We start from the raw sequence: 26038 nt of genomic DNA on the forward strand, positions 1-26038 counted from the left end.
TGTGTTGTGCGTAAATGTGCTTGTGAGCATTCATGTCAGCGGGGTCATAAATATTCTTATCAGCTGAGCATCAACGTGAATAAACTGACCAGACAGGCTAACAAACACAGCAATGCCTCTCTCACTTCACCTCTTTTCTTCTCTCTCTCTCTCTCATTCTCTGCCTGCCCTCCCTCCCAGCCCCTAACAGCTGCTCTTACATAAAGCAAACCTCCTCCCACATCCACACACATGCACATAAATGTACTGCTCCCTCTCTATCAGCCCCCCCCCCTTCTCACACCACCACCACCACCACCTGCCTCTCACAGTGCGTGCCACATCAATCTTTAGGTGTGCGCTTGCACACACACACTCTTATCACGAAGGACTCCCAAATGCGCGATACACATAGTGGAGGTGACTCACACCACCGTACCGCCTTCTCACACATAGCCTGTCTTTGGACAAGTGTTATCCCTTCCCATTGTTTTGCTACTGCATTAACCGAAACTTCGGCACACATACACAAGTGTGTGTGTGTGTGTGTGTGTGTGTGTGTGTGTGAGTGAGAGAGGGAGAGAGAGAGAGAGAGATCGATGAGCCTCGGCTTAAGCAGGCCTTCTCATTTCCTGTCTTGCATTACAGTGCTCAATCAGCCCACAGCTCCTTCACTGCCACGTTCAGGCTGCTGCAGTGGCACATGCACGGACACACACACACACACACACACACACACACACACACACACACACACACACACACACACACACACACACACACACACACACACACACACACACACACACACTCTCTCAAACACACTCTCACTCTTGAACAGGGCCCGGATTAGCTGGCTGGGCAGACATCCAATTATGACAAGTCCACACACACACACACACACACACACACACACACACACACACACACAACCTCTATTCATATCATTGCTGCTTGCCTCTCTCGCTCTCTCTCTCTCAACTTTTCCCCCACCCACTCTCCCTCCACACTCCACAGCGACAGTCCAGGCTAGTAAGATGTCTCATTAGCTCACCAGGCTATGCTAACAAGGCAAAGCTACACACAATGTATCCCCAAGCAAACGGCCATCCAAACAAAAGCCCACTGGTCCTTTTACAACTCTAGTTAGCTAGCTATACTTAACAATACAAAGTAAGCCTATTTGTTGTTGTTGTGGTGGTGCTAGCGGTCTGGAAAACATAAACTGGAGCGCCATCCCAGCCAGAGTTTTCATTTTCTGTGTATGTGTGTAACCCAGGAGAGTTGAATCCTGAGTCATACTATTATCTGGAGACCAGACAAGGCTTTTCCTCTCAGGAGAACCTCCTCCATGCACTGACGTGCATTCGCACGCACGCGCAAGCACATGCACAGGAAGCTAGCTATCCAGGAGACGTGACTTTTGAAGGCAGCTAAATGAAAGGCTGAAGAGTGATGACAGTTTTGTCTGGTTAGCTGCCTGGTTCTCATGTTTGTCTGAGAGATAAAGACAACATTATTATGGTGTGACTATTCAGATAGAAGCTAGCTAACCACCTCCATTTGTCCTTGCGATCACCTGCATATGAAGGCACGGTTGAATCTGCATTCTGGTCTGTACCGTGCTAGCACTGTACCCGTTGTTGCTCTTAAAAACAAGACATAAGAGTGTGGGTCTGTGTCTTGGTGTTTGTGTGTTACCAATCATCTGGCATGAGGTTCCCGTTGCTCTTGTGTGTCTTTATACTGTGGATAATGATCATTATTATTATTTTAACTGATAAGATATAATTATAACTGAATGTGTTAATTCTCTCCCTCTGTCTGTCCTCCTGAGGTCCAGAGTGCTGCTTTCTGTACCGTTGCTTGTTCTCATCTGAAATGATTTGGCTCGAGCATCCAGCAGAAGTAATGTGTTGGGTGGAGAAGACAAATATTTAAGTTGGGACCCAATCAGGCTGTTTTATTGAGGGGGGGGGGACGTTCTCCAGTCACACAAACCCCTGGACCTAACAGAGGGCTATTTAGTCCAAAGCCTGCATTTTCATTATTATTGGGGTTGGATGTCATGTCACCAAACCAAATGTATAAGAGGTGAAATGAAGACCGGCCCTGTTTGTTTTCCCAATGGCGGGAATGGAGATGGAGTGCTTTAGCGGGGGTGAAACCACAGATGTGGCAGCAGTGGTCATGTATAGTGCCTGTGACTCTTGTCTGTAAATTGTGCCTGTGGCAGACAGTATGATTTCAACAGCAACACCCCCCAATACTTCCCTGCCTTCACATCTTAATTGGCATTATCTGCTAGCTCATTATGACTCAACCATCCTCTTCTCAGCTCCTTCCTCCCTTCCTCCTTCCCCTCTCCCCTCTCCCCAGAAGGCAAAATGGCTCACTAACATCCTTAGATGCGATGCTGCCATGTTTGTGATTTATATGGCACATACACATTACACAAGCCCACGTGTGCACCATTGAAGGAACCTCTATTCTTAAGGTGTGGAAATTGGTGTTAGAACACACATGCAAATACACACACACACACACACACACACACACACACACACACACACACACACACACACACACACACAGAGCCAATCTGCTCAGTTTGTAGCAGTTAAAGAGCATCCAATCCAACATGGAGCCGGGCTGACAGATGGGCACAGTGTGTCCAAAAGCTGAGGGGGACGATTTAATATCCAAACAACTCAGGCCAAAGACGGATAAACACCACTGCTGCACAAAGGTCCTGAAAGAACCACCGTCAAAGCTAGGACTCTCCTCTCCTTCTTTCCTCCGTTCCTTTTTGCTGGCTCCATTTATTCTTGTTGCCAGGCGGACAGGCAGGCTGTACGTACGTGCAGTCTCTCGTACAGGGGATCTGTGTGAGTGGGTGGGTGTGGATTGGAGTGGTGGAAAACATGTAATCAACACTTGTTTGGCATTATTAGTATGTGCTGGCCTCGGAGAGGCAGGCTATGGAAGGGCAGGGCCCCCTTTTCCTTTCTTCCAGAGAGCCAAGCACGGCCCTACAAAGAACATAAGGAGAGGAGGATTTGAGAGTGGAATCCTGCTGCTGCTGTGGCTCTGATGGGCTGATTTAGAGGTGCTTTCTCTTACCTCTGACACCACTGAGTCCCCCGTCTGCCCTGCCCCACTGCAGGGCTGCTACAAGAATAGTGGTGCTTATCCTGAAAGCCTACTATTATTTGTGTTTGTGTGTGAGAGAAAGGGGCGTGCATGTGCGCGTGCCTGTGTGTGTTTGTTCTCACAGCTTGCTGACATTTGTTTTTAACCACCTCCTTTGTCAATCACTGAGATGTCGAAGGTTGCGTGAGCACAGCAGATCTCTCGTACCCTGCCAGTGTGTATACACACACACACACACACACACACACACACACACACACACACACACACACACACACACACACACACACACACAGTCGGGTTGTGTTCTTTGTCGTCCAGATGGAAGTGCTTATTGAGTGCTGGTGTGCTGGCAGAGCTCACTCTGTCTCAGCGAGAGGAGACAGAAAATGAGGAAGACAGAGCCTTCCAATTACATACATCATCTTTTTGAGCATGTGTGTCTGTGTGTGCAAGCGCGTGTGTGTGTGTGTGTATCTGAGCAGTGTTCACATTTGCTTGTGTGTGCCTGTGCTTATGAGTGTGGATGTGCGTCTGTGGTGCGTGTGCACGTGTGTATGTCATCCTCCCAGCCAGCTCTTCCTGCCTCCCCTCTCTAATCATATCATGTGGGAGCAGTAGATTAGTCCTCCCAGATCCCATCTCTGCCTCCCAACGCGACAATCAGCCTTTTGTTCTTAGCTAGTGCCCCCACCCTCAGCCCCCACCCTACTCATACACACAACAGCACCCTCAATCCAACCTCCCTGGCACTACGTGCCCCTGTCTGTCCATTTGACACCTCTACCAACCTCCTGTCTATCACGTTCAAACATGTATGCGCGCGCGCGCGCACACACACACACACACACACACACACACACACACACACACACACACACACACACACACACAAATACTGCCCCAGAGGACGTAGGCTAGCTTTAGCTGTTAGCTTAGCAACCTGCTAGCATTGCTGGGCTGCCTACCATTCCTGACTGACACCGCCTGCCTCTTACGTTTGACCTCCTCCCTCTCTCCCTCTCTTCTCCTTCATCAGTGTTCGGAATCTGTCCTTCCTTCCTTCCTTCCTTCCTGCTGTCAGCCACCTCCTGAAGGAAATCATAGATTGTGTAGTGCTGATGTCACCAGTGGGACTGAGGAGGGAGGGAGGGAGGGAGGGAGGGCGTGAAGGATGGAAAGAAGGAGAGAGAAACGAGGGTCACCAGTGGGGTTAGTGAAGGAAGGGGAGAGTGTTTGAAAAGCGGGGAAAATAAACAGTGGTTTCCTGTTAACGAGGTGCACCGGGGGCCTGCGGTGTGGGAGCAAGGGGGTCTGGATCTGTTTAAAGCAGATCTCTAGTGTTACAGTACGGAGTAAGGGGTGGGGGGGGGGGTGGCATGTGGTTCAAGGGTTACAGGTTGTAAGAACTATCCCTTGTTTTTCTTTTCTTTTTTTTTCTATCTCCGAAGCCAGGGTTTTTGACGAAAGACTCACGGCCATGTTGTCGGGGGTGGGGGGGGCAGTTTAACGGAGCGGGGGGTTGGGTTAACCTAGCAGTGATCTCCTAGAAGGTTAGGGTTGGTCGCTGCCTCTGTCAATATCCTCTCCCCACCAATGAGAGATTTGGAAAGGGGGAGGGGTTTAGCTTTGGCTCATTCTCTCTGTTTGCCATTGCATTAAAAGGAAAAAGATGCTCTTGCTTGGATTTCACACCCTCTCAGTTTAAAACATGGAATTAAGCCCGCAAACAGTCAATTTTTAAGTATGTACCCCTCCACTAGTCCACTTCCTCCCTTACAGAACATAGTCCCCCCCCCTTTTTTCACATTTAAAGCCTCTCCCATGTAAAGAGAAAGCCTGCCCCCTGTATTTTCCTCTCTCCCCAGTCTTTGTGGTGGTGTGGTCCTACACAGGGGCCAGCCTCCAGAGTTGACTGCACACACAAGCAGCCTCACAAAGGGAAACTGCATGGCCATTATGGAAGCCAAAGGGGCCAGCCACCTTTAGCTCGAATCGGGGGCATTCCCACTTCCCAGGCAGAATTAATTGCCTTGACACTACTCTAGGCGTAACCTAGTCTATGTCTTGGATGCATTTAGAACGTGATTGAATGACTAGGTTATGTCCCCCCCCCCCCCCCCCAAATGTATGGTGAAATAATTGTTCATTCAAGATTTTCATTCGTCCATACATAGCTAACTTAAATTACCGTAAATGTTTTGCTGCATTTGAAAAGTCAGTTGGGCAGTGTCTCTAGCCTTAAGCCCCCCCCCCCCCCACCCCCACACACAGTCTGATGAGTGTGCCCAGGAATGCCATAGGGCAGCCTGAGCCACCGGAGGGATGAAGCGGGGGAGCGACTATTGTGCTCAGCCCTAAAGCATGACTCTCAGATTTATATCTGCTGAATGAATGGAGGGCTAGCCTCATACCCAAGGGGCTCCACTGGAGGAGGAGGATAGTTGTAATTTCAAGGCTGAGGAAATGAGAAGGTTTACCACCCCCCCCCCCCCCAAATAATTCTGCTCTTCTCTTTCTTTCCGTTTTTTTCCTTTCGTATATCCTCTCTACACTTAATTTTCATTTCATCCTTCTTTTCCCTTCCACACGTTTTCCCTTCTCCCCCTCAGCAGTTGGTCAGTGAGTCTTTTGGCGTGTCTACACAGAGCAGTATTCCCAGGGTTTTAGGCCGCTCGGGGAGCAAGAGAAGGAGGGCACGGGGCTTGTGTAGCCTCTGGCAGGACAGACAAAGATGGCCGACATCGTGCCGAGCATGGCTCTACACTGCTCTGCAGGCAGCATGGATTGTCCCTAATCAATTCAGCACTGAGGCTCTCTGGCTCTTGTACTCTCCCTCCCTCCCTCTCTCTCCCCCCTCTCCCTCTTTTACTCTGCCTCCCTCTGTTCTCTCTACCCGTCTCTCCCTCTCACTGCTGCCTGAGAGGGCTTATCTCCGCTGTGGGCTTTTGAATAGCAATCTGCTCTGGAGAGCAGCAAGTACTCTGTAACATTGAGGATATTGATGTTACTTGATTAACGCTCAGCCTTCACTTCAGTCTGTCAGGTCTTTGGGTTTTGAGGGAAATTGTGTGGGATTGTGAATGACGCGCGTGTGCGTGTGTGTGCGTGTGCGAGGCAGTATGTGCGCGCCTGTGTCTGCCTGTTTGCATTAAGCACATAGCCTCTGTGTTACAGCTCTCTGAAATCCCCTTTGATTTTGTGGTTTTTACAGGCAGAAAATTAGATGTTCAGGTATTGCGCTCGCAGCGTTTACAATCTCCTAAAAGCATTAATTATGTAGAAGCAGTGGATGACTACTTGTGATGCTGCTGCCACGGCAGACAGCCTAGTCTTTCTTAGACAACAGCAGTCTCTCTGTACTCTGTCTGGACAGACCAGAGGTTACACTGTCAAGTCTTACATGTCAACTCTGAGTGTACAAATGGATACATTAACACTTTGGATTTTACTGTGTGGGAAGGTTTGGCGAGAAGTTTGGAGGGAGGGAGAGCAAACATGATGTCATTGTGCACATCTCTGTGTGTGTGTGTGTGTGTGTGTGTGTGTGTGTGTGTGTGTTCTGCATTGTTTGCGGAATAGTATAGCTACTAGCTAGTATATGCAAAAACCCTCTGATCCCCTAGTGTGTGTGTGTGCGCGTGCGTGCGTTTGCACAATGAAATCCTCCCATAACCATTTTTATACTCTCAGAGAGGATTTAACTGTGCATGCACAAGGTTCGAACAGAGCAGAGCAGAGATGAAGGTCTGATTGACTGCTTTTAGGAGATTGTACCCCCCCCCCCCCCCCCCCCACACACACACACACACACACACACACACACACACACACACACACACACACACCCTGCTGGAGAGAGGGAGAGCACAGGGAGAAACCTAGAAAATGGAGGGTGGGATGGAGTATCAGAGGGTTTTATCGAGAGTAAATAGTGAAGAGGGGATTGAGAGTGCCGAAAGAGGGTGGTAGGGTGGGGGGGGGTTTCAGGGAGGTGATGATTTGCTTGGCTGCATGTGTTCAACCAGCCCCCCCCCATGACATAAATGAACAAAGTACTCCAAAGGCTTTAAATATCTTTACACTGACCTCATGCTCCTCTACACGGTGTGCTAAGCACATAGTGCACGCGCAAGCAAGCAACCACAGCTATTAGCTAAACAGTCAGGCCTGGGGGTGCCTGGTGGCTCAGCCAGATAGTTCACTGACCATATGCTCCTTGTGAGTAGCCAGGACCCAAGTTAGAATCCAATTCCCGTCATGTCTTGCATATCTCCCCTGCTCTCTCTCTCTACCCTACGTTTCCTGTCTCTCTATACTGTACTATCTAATTAACCACTTAAGCCCTATATACTTAGTTCACCAGGGTACCCCAGGGCTCTGTACTTGGTACGCTCCTTTTCCCCCTCTTCACCAAATCTCTTCGCTGAAAATGGCTGATCTAGTACAGCTATTTTTGACGAATGTTCACACCGGAATAGTGACTTTCATGTGGTTAAAGCATAGAAAACCCACACACAAAAAGAAAGAACTGCAGTCAAGATTGCAAAGGTCAGATGTTGAGCTCCTCTCTCCCTCCCCTCCTCTGTGCATCTTTCCTGTTTGGTGTTGTGTTAATGTTGAGTTTAGTGTTAGCGTTGGTGTTAGTTTTAATGTTGCTGCCTACATCTCTCCAGCAGTCATGCACTACAGATTGCTTTGTGCTTGCGTACCTGCTATTGCAGACCGATTTCATCCTGCAACATTTGGAAGAAACACTCATTTCTGGCAAAAGAATGTCACGGTTGATAATAAGATGACGTCTTTTCATTTGTAATTGTTGATACAGCACCTGTAGCGAGTTTTATGTGAGAGAGGGAGAGAGAAACCATTCGTTCATAGAAATACTGACACTTCAAAGACAGAATAATTTCATGGAACACACTCACTTCTGGCAAAAAGAATGTCACATTTAATGTCCATGTCAGTGTTGCAGACAAACAAATTCACTTGTAAATCCCCGCCCACTGCTTGAGTTTGTTTAACAATGCAAAGAGCTGCATGCATTACAGCCTTTTTGTGAGGGGTAGGCTATAACATAACAGTCATTCATGTATTCTCCCAGTATGGTATATTTATTTCTTGTCGTGCAGGCACAGCACAGAACAGTGCCATCAGCTGATTGTCAGCTGTAGAGTAGACTGTAAATAACTTTAAATATGAGACCTCACTGACGTCACCCCATCTGATCTCCTGACATTGTCAAGAGATGTCAGGACATGACAGCTTGAGGCCGTTAGTGTTGTGTGAGTAGTGTTGTTATTGTTGGTGTAATGTTGGTTTTAGTGTTGCTTTGGTGTTAGCGTTGGTGTCGGTATTGGTTTTAGTGTTGTTCTTGGTGTTAGTGTTGGTGATAGTATTTGTTTTAGTGTTATTGTTGTTCTTGGTGTTAGTGGCTCAGTGAGTGACACAGGCTGTGTCGTGCAGTGGTGGCTTGTTAATGAGTGCTGTGGGCAACAGCGCTCCCTTTAATGTTCTATTAAAGCACGCTGATGGTCAGCTGGACTTGTGTGAAGACACAATAAATATTTTATGTCATGGAATGAAAACAGTGTTTTGCCCTTTTCATCCCTCACCCCCATCCTTGGCCTTAGCTTCTACTGTTTCCTATTTGTTCCCCTCCCTCACTCTCTCTTTCTCTCTGTCTGTGTTTTCTGTTTTTTTTCTTTTTTCTTCCCCCCATTGACTGGCCCTGGAAGCTCTCTCTTCCCCTTGCCTCAGTGCTGCCACTTGCTGGTCACATACTACAACTGCAGGCCCTTGCTTACCTGCATTACATCAAAAGGCCAGTGGATGGCAGCGCTCAAAAGACCTCAAGTGGAAAAAGCCAAGGTGCACACAGAGGATATTGTACCTCAGAGAGAGCAAACTAGTTTGCGGGTTTGTAAAAGCTGTCAGCATGTCAAAATCACTTAATGGACCCACTCGAGTGTCGTCATGAGGTGAAAAGATGTCCAGGCAGAGAGACTGCAGGCTTTGTGGGAGCAACTCCCTGTTCCTCCCTGCTCTCCAGATTTTATTTCTGCATGCCGCCTTCCTCCCTGTTTACTTTATTAAGGCTCTAAATGCTGCACAATCCCTTTTTAATTGACTTGGTTTCACTGCGGGCTTTCTGGCATCAGCCGGCGTGAATCATAAACAACACGCCTGTGCCGGGCTCTGTTTGCCAAGAGGCCAATTTGTGACGCCGTTAACAAACAAATGATGTCTGTTTATTTTATAGGAGGGGAGGGGGGTATTTTTTTCTTCTTCGCCGCTTTTTTCCTGTCCTCACTCACTCTGTCTCTCTCTCTCCACCTTGTGTCATGTGTTGCAGAGTAAACGGGACCATCTGCTGATGAGTGTGAAATGGTACTACCGCCAATCGGAGGTCCCCGACTCTGTCTACCAACACCTGGTGCAGGATCGCAACAACGAGAATGGTGAGGCAGCCTTGTGTACATGTGTAAACACACACACACTCGCATACACACAAAGTAAATACATTTGGCACACGTGCTTCCTCTTTGACACAACACTTAATTTTTCTGTCAAACACTTGCATGGATGCATGCAGGTGCACGCATGCACGCCTGTGCGTGTGTGCGTGCGTGCGCACACACACACACAAGCTGTGTGCCAGCCTTGCCTGTGCTCACCAGATTGTGGGGGATATAAGAGATAGCTGTGAACTGCATCTCAAACAGAAGCACATAGTGTCCCAGACAGCAGAACCAATCCCAGAGCTCTGTTCTGTTCCCCGGGTAACACTCTTATACGCCAGACTGCAGGTTATTAGCACTTGAAAAGCCCTGCTGTGTCATGTGGGCCTTGAGCTCATGCACACTCTCTACAGCAGCAGTAGGAAAATGGACTTGTCGCACACATTCACACACTTAACACTGTCGCTCACTAACCCCCCCCTAACCCCTCCCCCCCCTTACATTTTTGACACATTTTCAGATCATCTGGCAAAATAGGGGTTTGATCTCAAGCTGAAAGCACACTAAAACGAGGAGATTTGCAGCGAGGTTGGTTCTCTCTATACCACCCCATAGAGATACAGGTGGATAAGATGGAGGAAATATTATCACGTTTTCTCAGTAGCTCCCAAAGCATAGTTTGTATTTGTACTGACACATGCAGTTCCGTTACGCTCATTACCTTTGTGGATTTTACAAAAAAAGAAAAATCAGAACAAGGTGTCGGTTAGAGTAGATTGTTTGCAGTTTACAGCACATTTAATCGTGTGTTATTGGCATAACTTCTTGGAGGGTTTGAACCCAATATTCCCCCAAACTTGGTGTTTGCTGGAGTAGTAGGAAGCACCTCGCTGTTTGCATTCTATCAGCAGAAGTGTTATCAGGATAACGATACTTGTGGTGTGACATGTTTCTCAAACAGGGCCTGTTTGGAATGTAATTTCCCCCAAACAGTGGTTCTATTCAAACTCGGTTCAGCAGTAATAGGTGACAGGGAGAACAAATATACCCATGAATACACAAAGTATATGCCATCAGTTACGGTCAAACACAAGCATACACCACATATATACACACCATAATACCCCATATACCTGCAGTATGTTGTTAAATGTTATTAATGTTATTCATATCTGCAATCGCAGACCATTTGTCGCATACGTCAACACGCTTTTCCACATCCGATGTGATCGGTACTAAAATCGCACGATAACAACATTGTAAGCACTAAGCAGATACAATGTGTATTCTCAACTCCGATTTCACCTGGACCTGACATTAGCAATTCAGCACAGGTGTTAGTGAAAAAGGGTTCCTTGCCGGAGTGTCATCAAGGTTATCAAGAACACACCAACACATGTTGTTTCTGCCTGATACACGAGTGCTTTCAGTTCGGTACGGCACACCGGTATCTGCAGTCTGTCCTTTCAGTGCGTTGGGACTCTGGATTATTAGAATTGATGTCACAAGGGGGGACGTGGTGGCCAGAGCACACCGCAACTCTGGTCATTTGTCACCAATGAGTCCTGGCTTATACGCTGTTCTGCTGATGCGCCTTAACCTCCACATGGGTCATTTCACCTGGGAACTGAACATTATGTCCTTTCGTCAGGGGACAACACTTTATTGGCTTTATTGAATTACATGGCATAATGTTGACCTCCGTGCAAGCACATTGCTGTTTTGAGTGTATGCTGCACTGTGGTTTCGTTAGTATATATGTGAATACTTGGTGTTTAGGTCATCTTAGCTATGTATTCTGTCTGACATGTGCTTTTTGTTCTCCTCTGTCCTCTTATCCCAGATACTGGCCGGGAGCTGGTCATCACAGACTCAGTGATCAAGACTCGAGAACTCTTCATCTCCGACATTTTGGATACATACCATGCTGCTGCTCTTAGGTAAACGCACTTACACACAAACATACAAACACGCACTCTCAGTCTAGTAGCTTTATATCCCTAGCTTTGGCCAAGATATCTGAGCACCTAAATGCTGAAGGAAAAACGTTCCCAGCCCTAATTGCCACCCAGTCACACTGATAGCAATCACACTGTAACTTGCTATGCCTCGCACAAGGAAAAGGGAGGACAGGCATAATTATTGTCTCAGTCTGAAACCAGATATTCTCCTCTGTGCACATGTGATTCCTCCCTCCGTCCCTTCATCTCCTCTCTCTTGATCCGTTCCTGGCGACTCCCCCCTTTCCTCTCACCTCCCCACCTTCCCTTCCCCTTAACTGAAACCATGTGTGACTAGTGCAACAGCGGGTCTTCAGCACAGTGTCTTACAGAAACCGCTGATTTCAGGGCAAATTAGCTGCAACTTCTCCCTGCATAGAGAACCCCTTTGATTTGACTTCGTCTTGAGGCTTTAGATAAACGGGAGGGAATTCCAGTGGGATGCTGTAATGCCGCAGCCGTAGCTCTCTCCAAAGGGGCCGCTCTCCCCCGTTTCCCTTTCATCTTGCCAGGGGAAGGTAGTGTTTCTCGGCAAGGCCTTGCTCCAGACCCCTGTGATGCCTATTATTTTGATAGACCCAGACACTGGGGCTGCTGGAAACAAGGAATGGTATCAAGATGTGCTCGGGAGTCCCAGGCCTCTTGGCTCATTGGGTGGTAATCGCATCTAGGGAGACGGGCACACAGGTTGAATACCTGTCCAAGTTCTCTGCAGCGTCTGTCTGCCACACTTCAACTGCAGCAGACGAGGCAGGGCTGACAGGTTCAGCTGGTGTTTACAGGCTCTGTAGCTAGAGTCTGATCCCTCACAGCAAACTCAACAGGCACTGACAGGCACTAGATACCTGCTGCTGGATTTGTCACCTTCAATAGACAAACCCCTGAGAGCTTCTAATTAAATACGCCGCTGCTCCTGCTATGATGGCTTTTATCAGTGCTAGTTTGTAGTCTAATTAGGCTTGTTTTCCCTTTCTTCTCTCACAGGGGAAAATGCAATATTGCCCATTTCTCTGACATTTTTGCTGCCAGGGAGTTCAAAGCCCGAATTGACTCCTTCTTCTATATACTGGGATATAACCCGGAGACCAGGTAAGAAACACTCAGTTTAATCACTTCCACTGCTACAGCTGCCTCCCTACTTCCCTCAGGCCATAAATACTGGACCAGTCACTTCACAGTGCTTCACCTAATGATACCGCTATGCTCATCATTGCTGCAGGCATGCTTATCCGTACTTAAAACTCAACAAAAAAAGAACAATGACATGATATGACATGGTCTTAACTGTGGGAAATGAGTCGGGATAACCTCCAGGCTTTATTACTGGGAGGATTCTTCTTCTGATGCTTCAAATCACACAGCAAAGTTATCTTAGATCAGCTTAATTCAAAACTAGTATTGGGGGCAGGTCAGTGGTGGACACTTTCCATTCATGATTTCAGTGATCGGGATGTTATTCTAGGAATGCTAGAGAATTCCCACTCAGAAAGTGTTATCTGTGCCAGGCCGACACACCCGTGTGTGTGTGTGTGTGTGTGTGTGTGTGTGTGTGTGTGTGTGTGTGTGTGTGTGTGTGTGTGTAATCTCGTACACAGCTGGATTGATCAGCTTCAACCTTTGCATGCACACTCCTAGTAGGCCAAGGAAGACACTCCACAAAGTTTTCAAATTGAACTACTGTATGAAAGGCCGCTTTACATATTGCCCCGTAACTCTTGAACCGTAGGTCGTACAATTACAAAAAAAAAACTACCCAGGATTCCTTGGATCACGACCATAGATTTATCGCTATTTTGCAATTTCTTCAAAGCTGTTTTACTAATACTCCTACAGATTCTGTCCATTATCTCTGGAGTCATGTAGATATTCCATTCCAATTGGCTCTACAGAATTTGTGAGAGGGACTTATCTTATAAAGAATGCCCAAAATCATGAACGCAGCGTCCAATCTACAACAAATTTGAATCACACATTGAGGTACCTCTAAACAACATAGAGCCTAAAGCAATTTCACTTGCACACATAGGGAGCACCCAAAAATGCTACAAATGTCAATGTTGCGGAAACATGATTTGTTCACCAAAGTTCAAATGGTCTTGTGAGTCATGTGACAATGACCATCAAACAGGGTTTTGTTATTCCATACGGTTTGCCTATGATAAGCTTACATTTTTTGTGTGAGGGGTCTATTTCTTACCAAAAAAAAACTCCATATATCATGAATGCAACATCCAATTAACCCCAAATTGGACTCGCATATTGAGGGGCCTCTATGCCTCCAAAAGCATATAGCTTTCACTTCTGCATATAGAGGGTGCCACAAATGCGTAAGGTTGCACCATATGTTGTAGAATTGCTACCCCACCAGCGTCCTTGCACCCTGATATAAACTCCTCAAAAAAAGTTCTGAAACATAATTTGCTGGCAGGTCGCTCAAAACGAGAGCGAATACCAACAGAAGCATGTTGGGGGATTTTGCCAAATCTTTGGGGGGGTGCTACCCACACGTTTAGCTGTGTTGCTGTTGTGACTAATCAACGATAACAACAACATAAACTGCAATACCAATTGGTATTATTGAAGGGGAGAAATAATTGAACGAAGGTACGTTTCCAAACTTTTTTTGTTTAAAAAAGTAATTACAATCTGAAAACTTTTTTTTGCAAAAGAAAACATTATACAAATGTCACATCATGTTGGGCAGTAATGTGTTAACAAATAATACATTATTGTAATATTTTCTCAGTAACGAGCAGTGTAACTTATTACAATTGCCAAAACAGTAATATTAGTTATTAATACAAGTAATGCTCCGTTACTGCGTTACAATTAGGGAGATTTGTTTTTAATCGAGAGGAACACTCTCTCTTCTCTTCTTTGTCTATGAGCCGAGGTATGAGTCAGTCGAGCTGTGTAGAGGAACCCAGTCAAGCGCCATAGTAGGAGGTTGTCACGTGTGAAAAAAGAACAGATCTACAAGCTATCAACATGTTGCGATACAACGCATTGTTAGCTTGTAGATTTAGCAAAAGTATGAAGTAACGTGTACGTTCAGGTCAGGAAAGGTCTGTCCGTGGTTAATAAGATTAGGGAGGATGGCGGATCATGAGGGAGAAGAGAGGAAATCAACACTTGGAAGTATTGTCATTATTTTTTTGTATTTTTGTCAGTCAAAATACAAAGAATATTTTTGTCAATTGTAAACTTTGCTGACACAAACTTTGTCATATTTGTTGAAGAATCTGCAATGGCAGGTGTGAGAGGCTGCAATGTGTGCAGTTCTGCTGTTTGGTAGATTTTTTACTCATCCAGTATTATTGTTCCAATATGTGGAATAAGCAGAAAAAGGATATCAGGGGCTGTTTTTGGCTCATCGGTGACTCCTAATTATTGTTCCAACAAAGTGGATTCAGTTCTAAACAGATTGTATTGTAGATCACTATTTTGGGGGATTGGGTAGCCAAAGTAATATAACTTGGAATGAAACTAGTTACTCTTGATACCTACATACATAAGTAATAATTAATGTCATATTATTGCTATTTAAAGGAGTAATAAGCAACTTGTACCTTATTATACTCCTGAGTAACTAACTTACCCAACTCTGTGAGAGAGACTTAGGCCAAAGGGTCTGTCACATGACTCAGTAGCCACTAGCTATGTTTGACTCTGTTTCACCAATCAAACGGAGCCAGGCAGTCACATGACGACACACAAACTCATGATGGTAATACACACAACAGCACAGTGATTACACCGGAACACACACACTAATAAATGAGTGGACTTCAACAAAGTTTCAGATCTCAACTTTGAGAAAACATGTAGTGGTAAGTTGTAGCTTAGTTTTGGCTGTGGATAGACTAATGTTTGCCCTGTTACAGGGCACTAGCCTTGGAAGGGAGTCCTTCATAGGCGGCGGGCGGGTGAACTTGACAATTGGGAAGGCTGGGGTTCGCGGTTTCTTTTTGGTTACTTTATTTCGGTTATAGAGTTAGGGTTAGGTTATTTAATTCTGATTTTACTGATTTATTATAAAAAAATTAACGAAATAATGCTGCGCACATATATCTTACATATAATTAGAGTAACCTCTGTCGGTCTTGGTGTCTTGGGTCGTCTGTGCCCCAAACTGCGCATGTGTCGTTGCCAGGTTTCGCGCGCGAAACAAGCAGCAAGGTCTATGAAAACAAGGCCAAACGAAACGAACCCTACAAGCAACAAGGTCTATGAAAAGAAGGCCAAACGCAGCGCTAGATCGTGCGCGATCAACAAGCAACCAGCTTCATGAAAAAACACAAAGCCGCGCACTGCGCATTTCTCTAACCAATTCACACCCACTTCACGCTTACAAAACCTGGACATGGCAACGTGGCTCATCGTTCTGTGATTGACAGAAAAAGTTGGCCAATCAGGTGGCGAGTTCGCAGCCTGAAAAAGACGAACGGCAGCCATTGTTGATGTGCGAGTCAGGGTACGAGTGCCTTGACTTCTTATTTTCGCTTACTAAACGCTCTCAAACTTCTTCTTTGACGCACGGAATTCACTTATAACATATCGTTTGGATAGAATTTAGTTGTTTCACTTCATATGTGTGGTCAATTAATCATGACAGAGCCTATTTAAAAAAAAAAAATCAGAGAACCGGCAGGGGCGACCAGTCACACGCATGTATCCCAATAAGTCAACCTATTTTGGGGATGGCGATCTCAAAAGTCCCTTGCGTCATGGCTGTCCCCCCCGCCCCACCCCCACCACACACACACACACACACACACACACGCACACACACACACACAGGGAGAGAGAGGGAGGGTGGGAGAGAGAGAATAGACGCACAGACACAGACAGAGAGACAGAGAGGGAGAGAGAGGGAGGGAGGGAAAGACAAAATAAGCGAGCCCTCGCTTATTTTTGCGCGGACGTAATTTGTTTGTCATTGTGGTGAATGTTTGCTGCTGATGTTTGTTGTGTGAAGCTTAATGTCAGAGTGTTTGTGTTGGAGCGCCTCAGTGCGGCTGCTGCGTTCATGTGCAACATCTTGCATGCGTGGCTGTGTTCACAGTTTTCCTTCGCCATGTCTGTAGGTCACGGCCTGGAGACCCCAGGGAAATTTCTTCATGAAAAAAAAAAACAGCCGATGGGGTCCGCGATGTTTCACGGGGGTCCGCGTTTTTTTTTGCGGTTCTGGGCGGATTGGGTTCGTTTTTTTCGCGGTTCTGGGTGGATTGGGTCTGTTTAAAAAAAAAAGTTTTTTTTTTTTTTTTTTTTTTCCCGGTGGGTAGGGGCCCTGCGTGGGGCGGGGCCCCACGCAGCCTGCGTAGTGTGCGTGTAGGGAGAAGCGGCCCTGTGTGTGTGTGTGTGTTTGTTTGTGCGCGCTCGCAACGGCTCGCACGCGCGTGTGTGTGTTGGCAACGGCCGACGGGGAACGGCTCCGCCTGTTAGATCTTTATATGCGCGGGTGTTTGTGGGTGTTCTGTTCCTCCACGACGGGATGTGCGTGTACACACTACACCATTGGTTCTCAAAGTGGGGTCCGGGGACCCCCAGGGGTCCTTGAGGGAGTTCCAGGGGGTCCCCAGCTAAATGATAGATTAGGCACCAAATGGACCCTTATGGGTCTGTAACTCTGACAGTGTACAAATGGAACCAAATGGACTCTAACGGGTCCATTTGGTTCCATTTGTACACTCTCACAGTTAAATTAACATACATTTTACCATATAAACTGGGGTCCAAGGGATAGAAATGCCATTAAATGGGGGTCCGTAGCCCTAATGCATGTCAAACTGGGGGACCTTGAAATTAAAATGGTTGAGATTCACTGCTACAGCCGTAAACAAATCTTCTCTTATGGGGGTCCCTCGCATATCTTTTCAAATGGGGGTCCGCGGGCTAACAAGTGTCAATTTGGGGGTCCTTGCCATGAAAAAGTTTGAGAACCACTGCACTACACAGTACAAACTCACTTTCGATCCCTGATAAACTGTCTGTTCTCACCGCATAACCCAAACTGCACACTTTGGGTGCTCATATCCCCCTACGGGTATGGTCTAGTTATATATAATTTGCACAATTCCCAGAATTTCCCAGCATAACATTTGGGAAGGCTTAGCCTACCTTAGCCTTCATTACCCGCCGCCTATGGAGTCCTTTATATTCAGATGTCTTCAGTGACAGAATGAGCTGAAAAAAATAACCTGTGTCATACCTAGACTGGGATCGACTTGTATCCTACCTAGCCTTGAATCATTTCACTTGCAGTTTTCATATCCAGTCTAGAGTGGATACGGACATGGTTTGTTTGTGTGCATGTCTGTGTGTGTGCAAATTACCGGATACAGTAGCCAGGGAAGCCTGTTGACGTGAACCTATATGATACCTTTGCTCTGACTCCTTTCTCATAGCAGTGATTTCAAATACATAAGGGCCGTTTTACTTACCTTTTGAGTTGTCTATGCAGTATGCAGGGCTCCACACAATTTTTTTTACTCCAGAATCACCATTTGTTTTCCTTGGTATAAATTGCATTATTGTTACTTTGATAATAGTACAATTAAAGTAAAACAGAAGATACAAAATACGTCTAGGCCAACTCACTGTAAAAGGTTTAATAGTAAACCATGCACACACACACACACACACACACAAATTACCTGCCATTTTTCTAGGCCACAGGCAGTGAAAGAGGGATTGAATGTTTTTAGGAGTCGCATGCTGTTTCTAGGAGACTCTAGGACAGTGGATCTCAAACTTTTTAGCTCAATACCCAAAAGAGAAATTTGGGTCCCCCGGCTATAGTGAAAATAGCCGATCTACAAGCTCACAAGGCGTCGCTATGTGACTGCAACGCCTTGTGAGCTTGTAGATCTGAAAGGGTTTTTATATTTGTGGAATTCCTTTGACTTTATAATTGTATTTTGAAAGATTAAAAAAAACAAAATCTCTTGAAATATTGGGGGGAAAAACACTTGGGGCCCGACCCAGTGCTATATAGACACATGACTAACTAGACACAGGTGAACTCAAAGATAATCAACACAGGGATTGGTTTGGGCACACAGGACACAGGTGGAGAACATTTACAAATTACAGACTGGTGAGACAACACAGGTAGCAACGATATCGCTGCAAAATATTATGTAACTAGTCCAATTGGCAAGATATCTTGCTCCATTACACTGACTGTTGATTAGAAATTGATAATCCAAAAATAGCCTCCTCATTGACTTACATTACTGTTGTGGGTTGGGACCCATATGTGGGTCGTGGAACAATTTTTATGGGTCGCGAGTAAATAACCCTTTTTTTGTGTCCTACATTTTGTTTTTAATTATTATTTCCAAAGAATTTCAAAACATTTCCCACAAATTAAAAAAACATTTTTAAGTTAAAAGCTAATTCAAACGTTTTTTTCTTAAGAATTCCATTAAAAAAGGGGGAAAAAATCCATTCGTTAGAGGGGAAAAAATACTTTTAAGAAGTACTGAAAATAGCAGATCTACAAGCTCGTAGATCGGCTATTTTCACTAGTTTGGTGCCTGGGGAGACATACATTTTCTCTTTTGGGTCTCGAGCTAAAACGTTTGGGAACCACTGACTTACATACAGTGAAACTGCTCTCACTCTTTCACCACAAACGGACGTAAACAAAGCAGATTTTGCCAGTATATAACATCACAAAACCCAGTACGGCATTATTATTATGAATTTCTTTTAAACGTCAATTTCCTGTTGATTTGACTATTTTAAGATTCAGATCTGTGGGTCCAGTACGGATTTCCTTTCTACAAATAGCTAAATCAACATGAGGTTTACAGTTTTATTTAAAGATAATGCCATACTGGGTTTTGTGATGTTATACATTTTCAGAATCAGCTTTGTTTGCATTTGTTTGTGCTAAAAGAGTGACTTTGAGAGCTTTCACCATACAATTTAAGTCAAAGAGGAGGCTATTTTTGGATGATCAATTTATAATCAATGACACAAGCCAAGTGGACCAGTTACATCATGACATGGAAACTACACGATCCAAACCTCTATCAAAATGTCCTCCTTTTTTTATGTGTCAAAAATGCAGAACAGACTAGCTGATGAGAGCATTTTGTGCCCATGTCAAGTAGGCACCCCAACTACTTGGCTATCAGGTCGCCCCTACTTCATTATCTATGATCTTCATTCTCTCTCTCTGTAACCGCTTTAGCCCTACAGTATGTACTTCGCTGGACGATAAATAGTGAGTTGTGAACTTGTAGATCTGCTTTAATTAATCAAAAATGTTTGAAATTTAAAAAAGGAAATGTGCCTATAATGCATTGACTTGAGTATCCATCAGCTGTTGATACTTCATTGTTGAATGACAGTGTGGCCTTGGGAACTAACTGACATTTACTCATCAGGGTGTCAGCCATTGTGATAATCTCTCCCAAGTTGCCATTGAACTCCTTGACACCTTCCATGCATAGTTGTGCTACCTGTGTCCATTTTATACATGAAACCTTAATCTGTTAGCCAAATTATGAACCACAGTAGACAATTTAGATTATTTGGGTGGGTCTCTTGTTGTTGTATAGTATGTTTGCACAGTTGCACTAACCCTGCACACATAATATTATTCACAATAATCAAGCTACATTTCAGTATGTCATTGCACTTTTTCATTTGTGCTGTAAATCCATGATGGATTACGTTTAAAAAAAATCTGCACAAGCATAATTGGCAATTAGCACAATTACCCGTATTAGAGTGTTATACATACATAATATGCATGTATATTGCTACTGGCTGTTGCAGAGGTGACAGTAGTCCCTGTTATGCATACCCAAATGTTGCTAGTTAGGAACCCCCCACCTCGGGGCTCCGTTCAATCACAGTCTGGCTGCCCCTCCATCCATCCCTCCCTCCCTCCCTCCTTGCTGCCAGTGTTGCCAGGTCTGCTTATTATAAGTGACTTTGGGCTTATATTTCTGTAAAGTTGATGGTAAATATAGATAGTTGCGGGTTGCAGTTTTTTTTGGGCTTGTTTCTAAAGTGTAGTTGCTTATTTGGCCTTGATTCCTAATGTTGTTTAAACCAGTGGTTCTCAAACATTTTCATGACAAGGACCCTCAAATAAATAGGTATTTGTCCATGGACCCCCCATCTGCAAATATGTTTGTGTCAGGGACCCCCTTACCAGATTTGTAGAAGGGGGTCAAATATTCAAAATGTTTCACTTTTTTTTACCAAGATTCTTTTTTAAATAGAAAATCTACAAGCTCACCACGCAGACGTGTTGTGTAGATCTGCTATTTTCAAATATCCAATGCATATACGTTTAAAGTGCTCATGTAGCCTAGTTGCTTCTTTGGGCTTATTTTTCTAGACCTGGTTGCTTGTTTCTCTCTAAAAACCTGGCAACACTGCCCTCCTCCTAGCTGTTTGTTTGGTATGCCGAGCACTGTGTCTGCAGCCTTGCAAATTCAGCCTTGTTTATTATGGTGCAGACATACGAGGAGAGATGAATGCAGCCGTATCCAGCCTGTGTGTGTGTGTAAGGTCGTAGTCATGCTCAACAGTGTTACCATGTCTGCTTATTATAAGCGACTTTGGGCTTGTTTTTCTGTAAAGTTGCTTGTAAATATCGGTGGTTTCAAGTCAAGGACTTGAAAATGAAACATTTCAAGTCAATGAATTAATATGTATTTGTCTGCGACTGAAAATATTTTGTGCCAGCCAGGGACCCATGTACCAGATTTTTGTGGTTAAAAGATTCCACTGTTGTCCATTTTTTTAAACAAGATTCTTTTGAAAATAGATCGGTGCGACGCGTTGTGAGCTTGTAGATCGGCTATTTTCAAATAGCCAATATATATATATAGTTGATTCTTTTGGCCTTGTTTTCATATACCTGGTTTTCATACACCTGGTTGCTTAGTTGGATACAGGATAGGTGGGCACTAGGGATATCTGGGCACCTTAAAGTATACATGATTAGAACATGCTTAAACATTCGACAATGTAGGTCTAATATTTCTACAATTGCTACAAATGGCTTCAAAACCTTTATATCCAGTCATTTGGGAGCATAAACAACAAGTTGAAGGATAAAATTAAGTCTGATAATGATGTACCATGCATGTTCACAGCATGCATACTTAACATTACCAAAGAGCATTTTTCAAATATATATATATATTTTTTTACATTTTGGACAAAAACTAGTCCCTACTAGTGCCCACCTATCCTGCTGTTACCGCTTATTTCTCTCACCAAATCTGGCAACACTGATGCTCAGCCGTCTCGGTGTGTGTGGAGCAGAGAGCTGCTGGCTACGCTGTGCGACGTGCGGGCTGAGGTCACAGCACAGGCTCAGTGAGCGAATGCGTGCTTCTCTCTCCATTTGCGTGCTTCTCCATTTTGAGCACCTACACATAGGTGGGAGAGAGAGAGAGGGGAGTCTCTGTTCCACCGAGCGTTACACACACAAAGTGTCATCATTCAGCCTTTTTAATAGAGCTCGATGTCAGAAATGGACGATTTGTTCAGTCCACGGAGGTAGGTTTGGCTCTATCCTCTTCTCTTAGCGGTTAAAGGAGAGCATTCACTCGTCTTCATTTATGCGTTTGGCTCGCATTCCATCTCGTCTGGCAAAAAAAAAACTGTAAGATGTTTCGCCAAGCTATACCTTGAATGAATGTCATTATTTCCACCGACCGTCTTTTGTCCCGAGACGAAACCGAGTCGCGAGGTTTTGTTGTTATACATGAGAACGGAACGCTTGTTGAACGATAGACAGACTTGCCCTCCTCCAGATCACAGACATACCGTTACGTCTCGTGTATACTTGGTTGCATGCTGGTGTTGCATACAGTAAATAGCAGACATACAAGCTCACCACGCGTCACGAATGAGCTTGTAGATCTGCTGTTTACTGAGCACGACACCGGCGCGCAACCAAGTATAAACGGGGCTTTAACGCGTTGACCGACGCTATCGTAAAGGTAATTCGGAAGAAGCCACGCGAAATGTTATTTCCCCATACAGTCCAATGAACCGCATTGTTGTTTTTTTTTGCACGGAGACGGAGAATGTATATGCTCTATTGTTGCATGAGGAACATTTAAGATGCATGGAGAGAATGCTCTCTCTGGCTCCATTTTGCAGTAGCCTGTGTGCTCATGTTTACATGTCGAGATGACATGGCGTACTACGGGGCTACGGTGTGCTTTGTTCACCCTCATGCATGGCGTGCACAACTGCTCGGGTCCCTTCTCTCGTAGAAAATGATCATGTCTTGCAAACGACTGTGTATTTCGGATGTTAGTGAATAGATCAGTCTAGTCTGTGTTATTGTGTGCTACAATTATGTCAGTGTGCCACAGACCCTGCGTGCAGTGATTGGGTGAAATTGATGGAAGGGGCGGGGTTAGCTTTGATTGCACACAAAAAGTTGACCAGACAGTCACGTTGTTGTTTGGGTTTAATACGTTTGGCCTGTAAATTGCTTTCCAAGATTTTTGGGGCTAATTCGTATTATTTCTGAACTATCAGACGTGTGTGGTGTGATTTCAGAGAGCTGATTGTACCAGGCAGCACACTATATGAGTAGATTCAAAATGTATCAACGTAACAATAACCAGGTAATATCTCATGGTTTAGCCATGAACTAATCATTCATAACTGGTTGAATGAATATACGTCATTAAGGTTATGCTTTAGTTCTAGCTTAAAGTATAATATCAGTATATTGTTTAATAAATCAAAAATATACAAAATATATTGTTTAATAAATATATATATATATATATATATATATACACATAATACATTTATGTCATCACAATGTCTCCTCTGTAATAAGGAACTTCATTAATTATGTTTTTATTATAATACGATATGTCATTGTTTGTAATATAGATTCAACTGTAACTGTATTGTATGCATTTACTCTATGTGCCTTGCTTATTCAGTAGGCTAAGTCTTTATGTGATCATGCATACCTGTAGCTTTGTTCTGCAGCAATACATCTGCATTTTGCCTCCTCTCTCAGGACCAGTGCAGAATTCCATTTGTTTGTAGACAGTCCGAGTTGGCTCTCAGGATTTGCCTGACTAAAACATGGCTGTCTGCAGACAGCGTTCTCCTATTCTGTTGCACACACATCCTCATTTGTCATTCTTACAGCCTGCTGCCAAAGCTCACTGAGGACCTGGACGAGTGCATGCTGTCGGGAACACAGTTATAGAAAGTTTCTCCCACAGGGACACATGGACTAGATGTTCACACACACACACACACACACACACACACTCAGTATTTTCACATTTCTATTTTGGTGGAATGCTTACCAAAATTCAGAGAAATTATATATTTATTGTTACTTGACTGTAACTTTTTTCATGTAGATTAAAGTTGTAGTCTACTTTTCCCAAATTTAAGCTGTTTATTAGCTTTTTTGTGAACGGTCCTTGTAGACTATGGGATCTGTAGTCATGGTTGCAGCCCCATAGCCCGGATGGACGGTGGGTGGAAATGACGGTTATGGACTTATTATTATTTAAAGTAATTATAGTGATTTCCCCCAAAAAACGTTTATGTTATACAATTATAATATATATTATAATATAAGCTTTAAGAATTTCAGATGGTCACAATACAAAAATGCTCCTGATGGGTGTATTAAAAAACTATAGCCTCTAGGAAAATGTCCCATCTGAAATTGTCACCACACAAGTCATCATTTTGTGTCTATAGTTCCACAAATTGTAATAGATTTGATGAAAATTGTACAGTTTAATAACTCAGCCAGAAAATAGTGTCCATGGAGCTCAGATATTCGCCAGGTCTGGTTGCCTACCCAGGGCTTTGTCAGTTATTGGGTGCAGCAGTCAGGACATGAGAAAGCTGCGGGGGGAAACAGTTTGTACAACAGATTGCATTGTTTTGGAGACGCGATCTATATAGGATCTTGTATTTTATTTTTTAAAGAAATATGCCCTGACCACAATTTTTTAAAGGAAATTACGGTATGGGGTATCAAAACCCTATTTGACAGTCATTGTCACATGACTAGCGGGAACATTTGTGCTTAATTTAGTGGAAAACATAAAACTAATAGTGACATTTGTACAGTAGCACTTACAACCCCCTATGGGTGGAAGTGAAATCGCCTTTAGCTCTTTGTTGTGTAGAGGCGTTTGTGGATTTCTTCCAAACTTTGGAAGGCAATCGTAGCCAATCGGAATGGAATATGAAAAATCTTACTGATACATCTTGATCACATTACTCAATAGATAATTTGTATTGATTTGTGAGTTTTGGAGAAAATCGGTAGGAGTAGTAGTAGCAAAAAAGTATGTTTTGAAGAAAATGCAAAATGGCAGAAAATGTTGTTGGGCAAGGAATGGGCCTATATGGGGAGTTATATCATGATCCAAGGAACCTAAGGAAAAATAATTATTGTATGACCTTCGGTTCAAGAGTAATGGCATGGTTCAAGTAAAATGGCAAGTGGCGCCACCAGGAGGACAATTTGAAAAAATTGGCATGGAGGTTCTTACTGTGAGTGTGTGCAAAATTTCACACCGATCAGTGGTGTTCGACATTAGCTGCTCACAGACCGACTCACGGACAAGGGCGAAAACATAATCTCCGCCTCCTGGCCATTCTGGCCTGGCGGAGATATTTCATTTCTTATGTTATGTAACACTAGACCTAGACGACCACCTCTGGCAGTCAGACTTTTCCTCCTGTTGAAAACTGATATCAGCTGATGTGATTTGTCCTGGTGAACAGCTGGTTAGTTTTTAAACAAAGAATTTGATGCAGGGCTGGAACAAATATCTTGAACAAACGATCTCAGTTGTCCGCGGTTGACCATACCTATTCCAGTTGAAGTTCAGAATCAGAAGTTGGCCTGTTGGTCTGTCTGTGCCACGCATCTGTTAGCCATATTTTACGACGGTATGGAATATTCCTCTGACAACTCTCTCCTGTAAGTCAGAGTTGGAGGGGAGGCAGGACTGTGTAGGCACTAGGCAGAGAAAGGGAGGGAGGCATACGGGGTTCAAATATGCACCCGTCAAAGGGCTTGTGGTTAGAGCACTGTAAAGTGACTGGAGGGACCTGGCCTCTCAGGTTTCAGCCAGGTCTCCTCTGCCAGTCCCCGTGATGGAAGCGAGAGCTTCTCCGGGTGCCAATCATACTGACAGTTTCTGGGCCGCCCCACGCTCGGCTGTATGAAAATCGGCGCTGTTACCAAGGCAACAGAGGGAAAAGGCTTTTTCAAAAGGAACATCTTGTCATTTTCTTTAATCCACTGCAGCTGGAGATTCAGAACACTGTTATTAAATTGCAGTTGCTATGACTACCAACATTTGTACCGGCAGCCATTTCGGAGGTTCTCTTCCCAGCATAGCAGCAGCCAACCTCTCCCCCCTTTTTTAGGGGAGTCTGTTTTATCAC

At 44.5% G+C, this 26038-nt stretch overlaps 1 protein-coding gene across 6 annotated transcripts in view; it reads left to right on the forward strand.

Annotated features, from left to right (window-relative positions):
• The window catches only part of rerea (arginine-glutamic acid dipeptide (RE) repeats a), a 168399-nt gene that overhangs the window by 106738 nt on the left and 35623 nt on the right, over positions 1-26038 (forward strand). For 4 of the 6 annotated variants that reach the window (XM_080445839.1, XM_080445838.1, XM_080445841.1 and 1 more), the window contains 3 exons: positions 9488-9593; positions 11437-11533; positions 12578-12682. In XM_080445839.1, the coding sequence (XP_080301965.1) occupies positions 9488-9593; positions 11437-11533; positions 12578-12682 (308 nt within the window). Of the gene's footprint in view, positions 1-9487; positions 9594-11436; positions 11534-12577; positions 12683-22047; positions 22130-26038 lie in introns of those variants that run through there. The other 2 variants (XM_080445842.1, XM_080445843.1) reach the window with 1 other exon arrangement.

Source organism: Gymnoscopelus braueri (genome assembly GCF_963280865.1).
Source record: "Gymnoscopelus braueri genome assembly, chromosome: 12".
NCBI lineage: Eukaryota > Metazoa > Chordata > Actinopteri > Myctophiformes > Myctophidae > Gymnoscopelus > Gymnoscopelus braueri.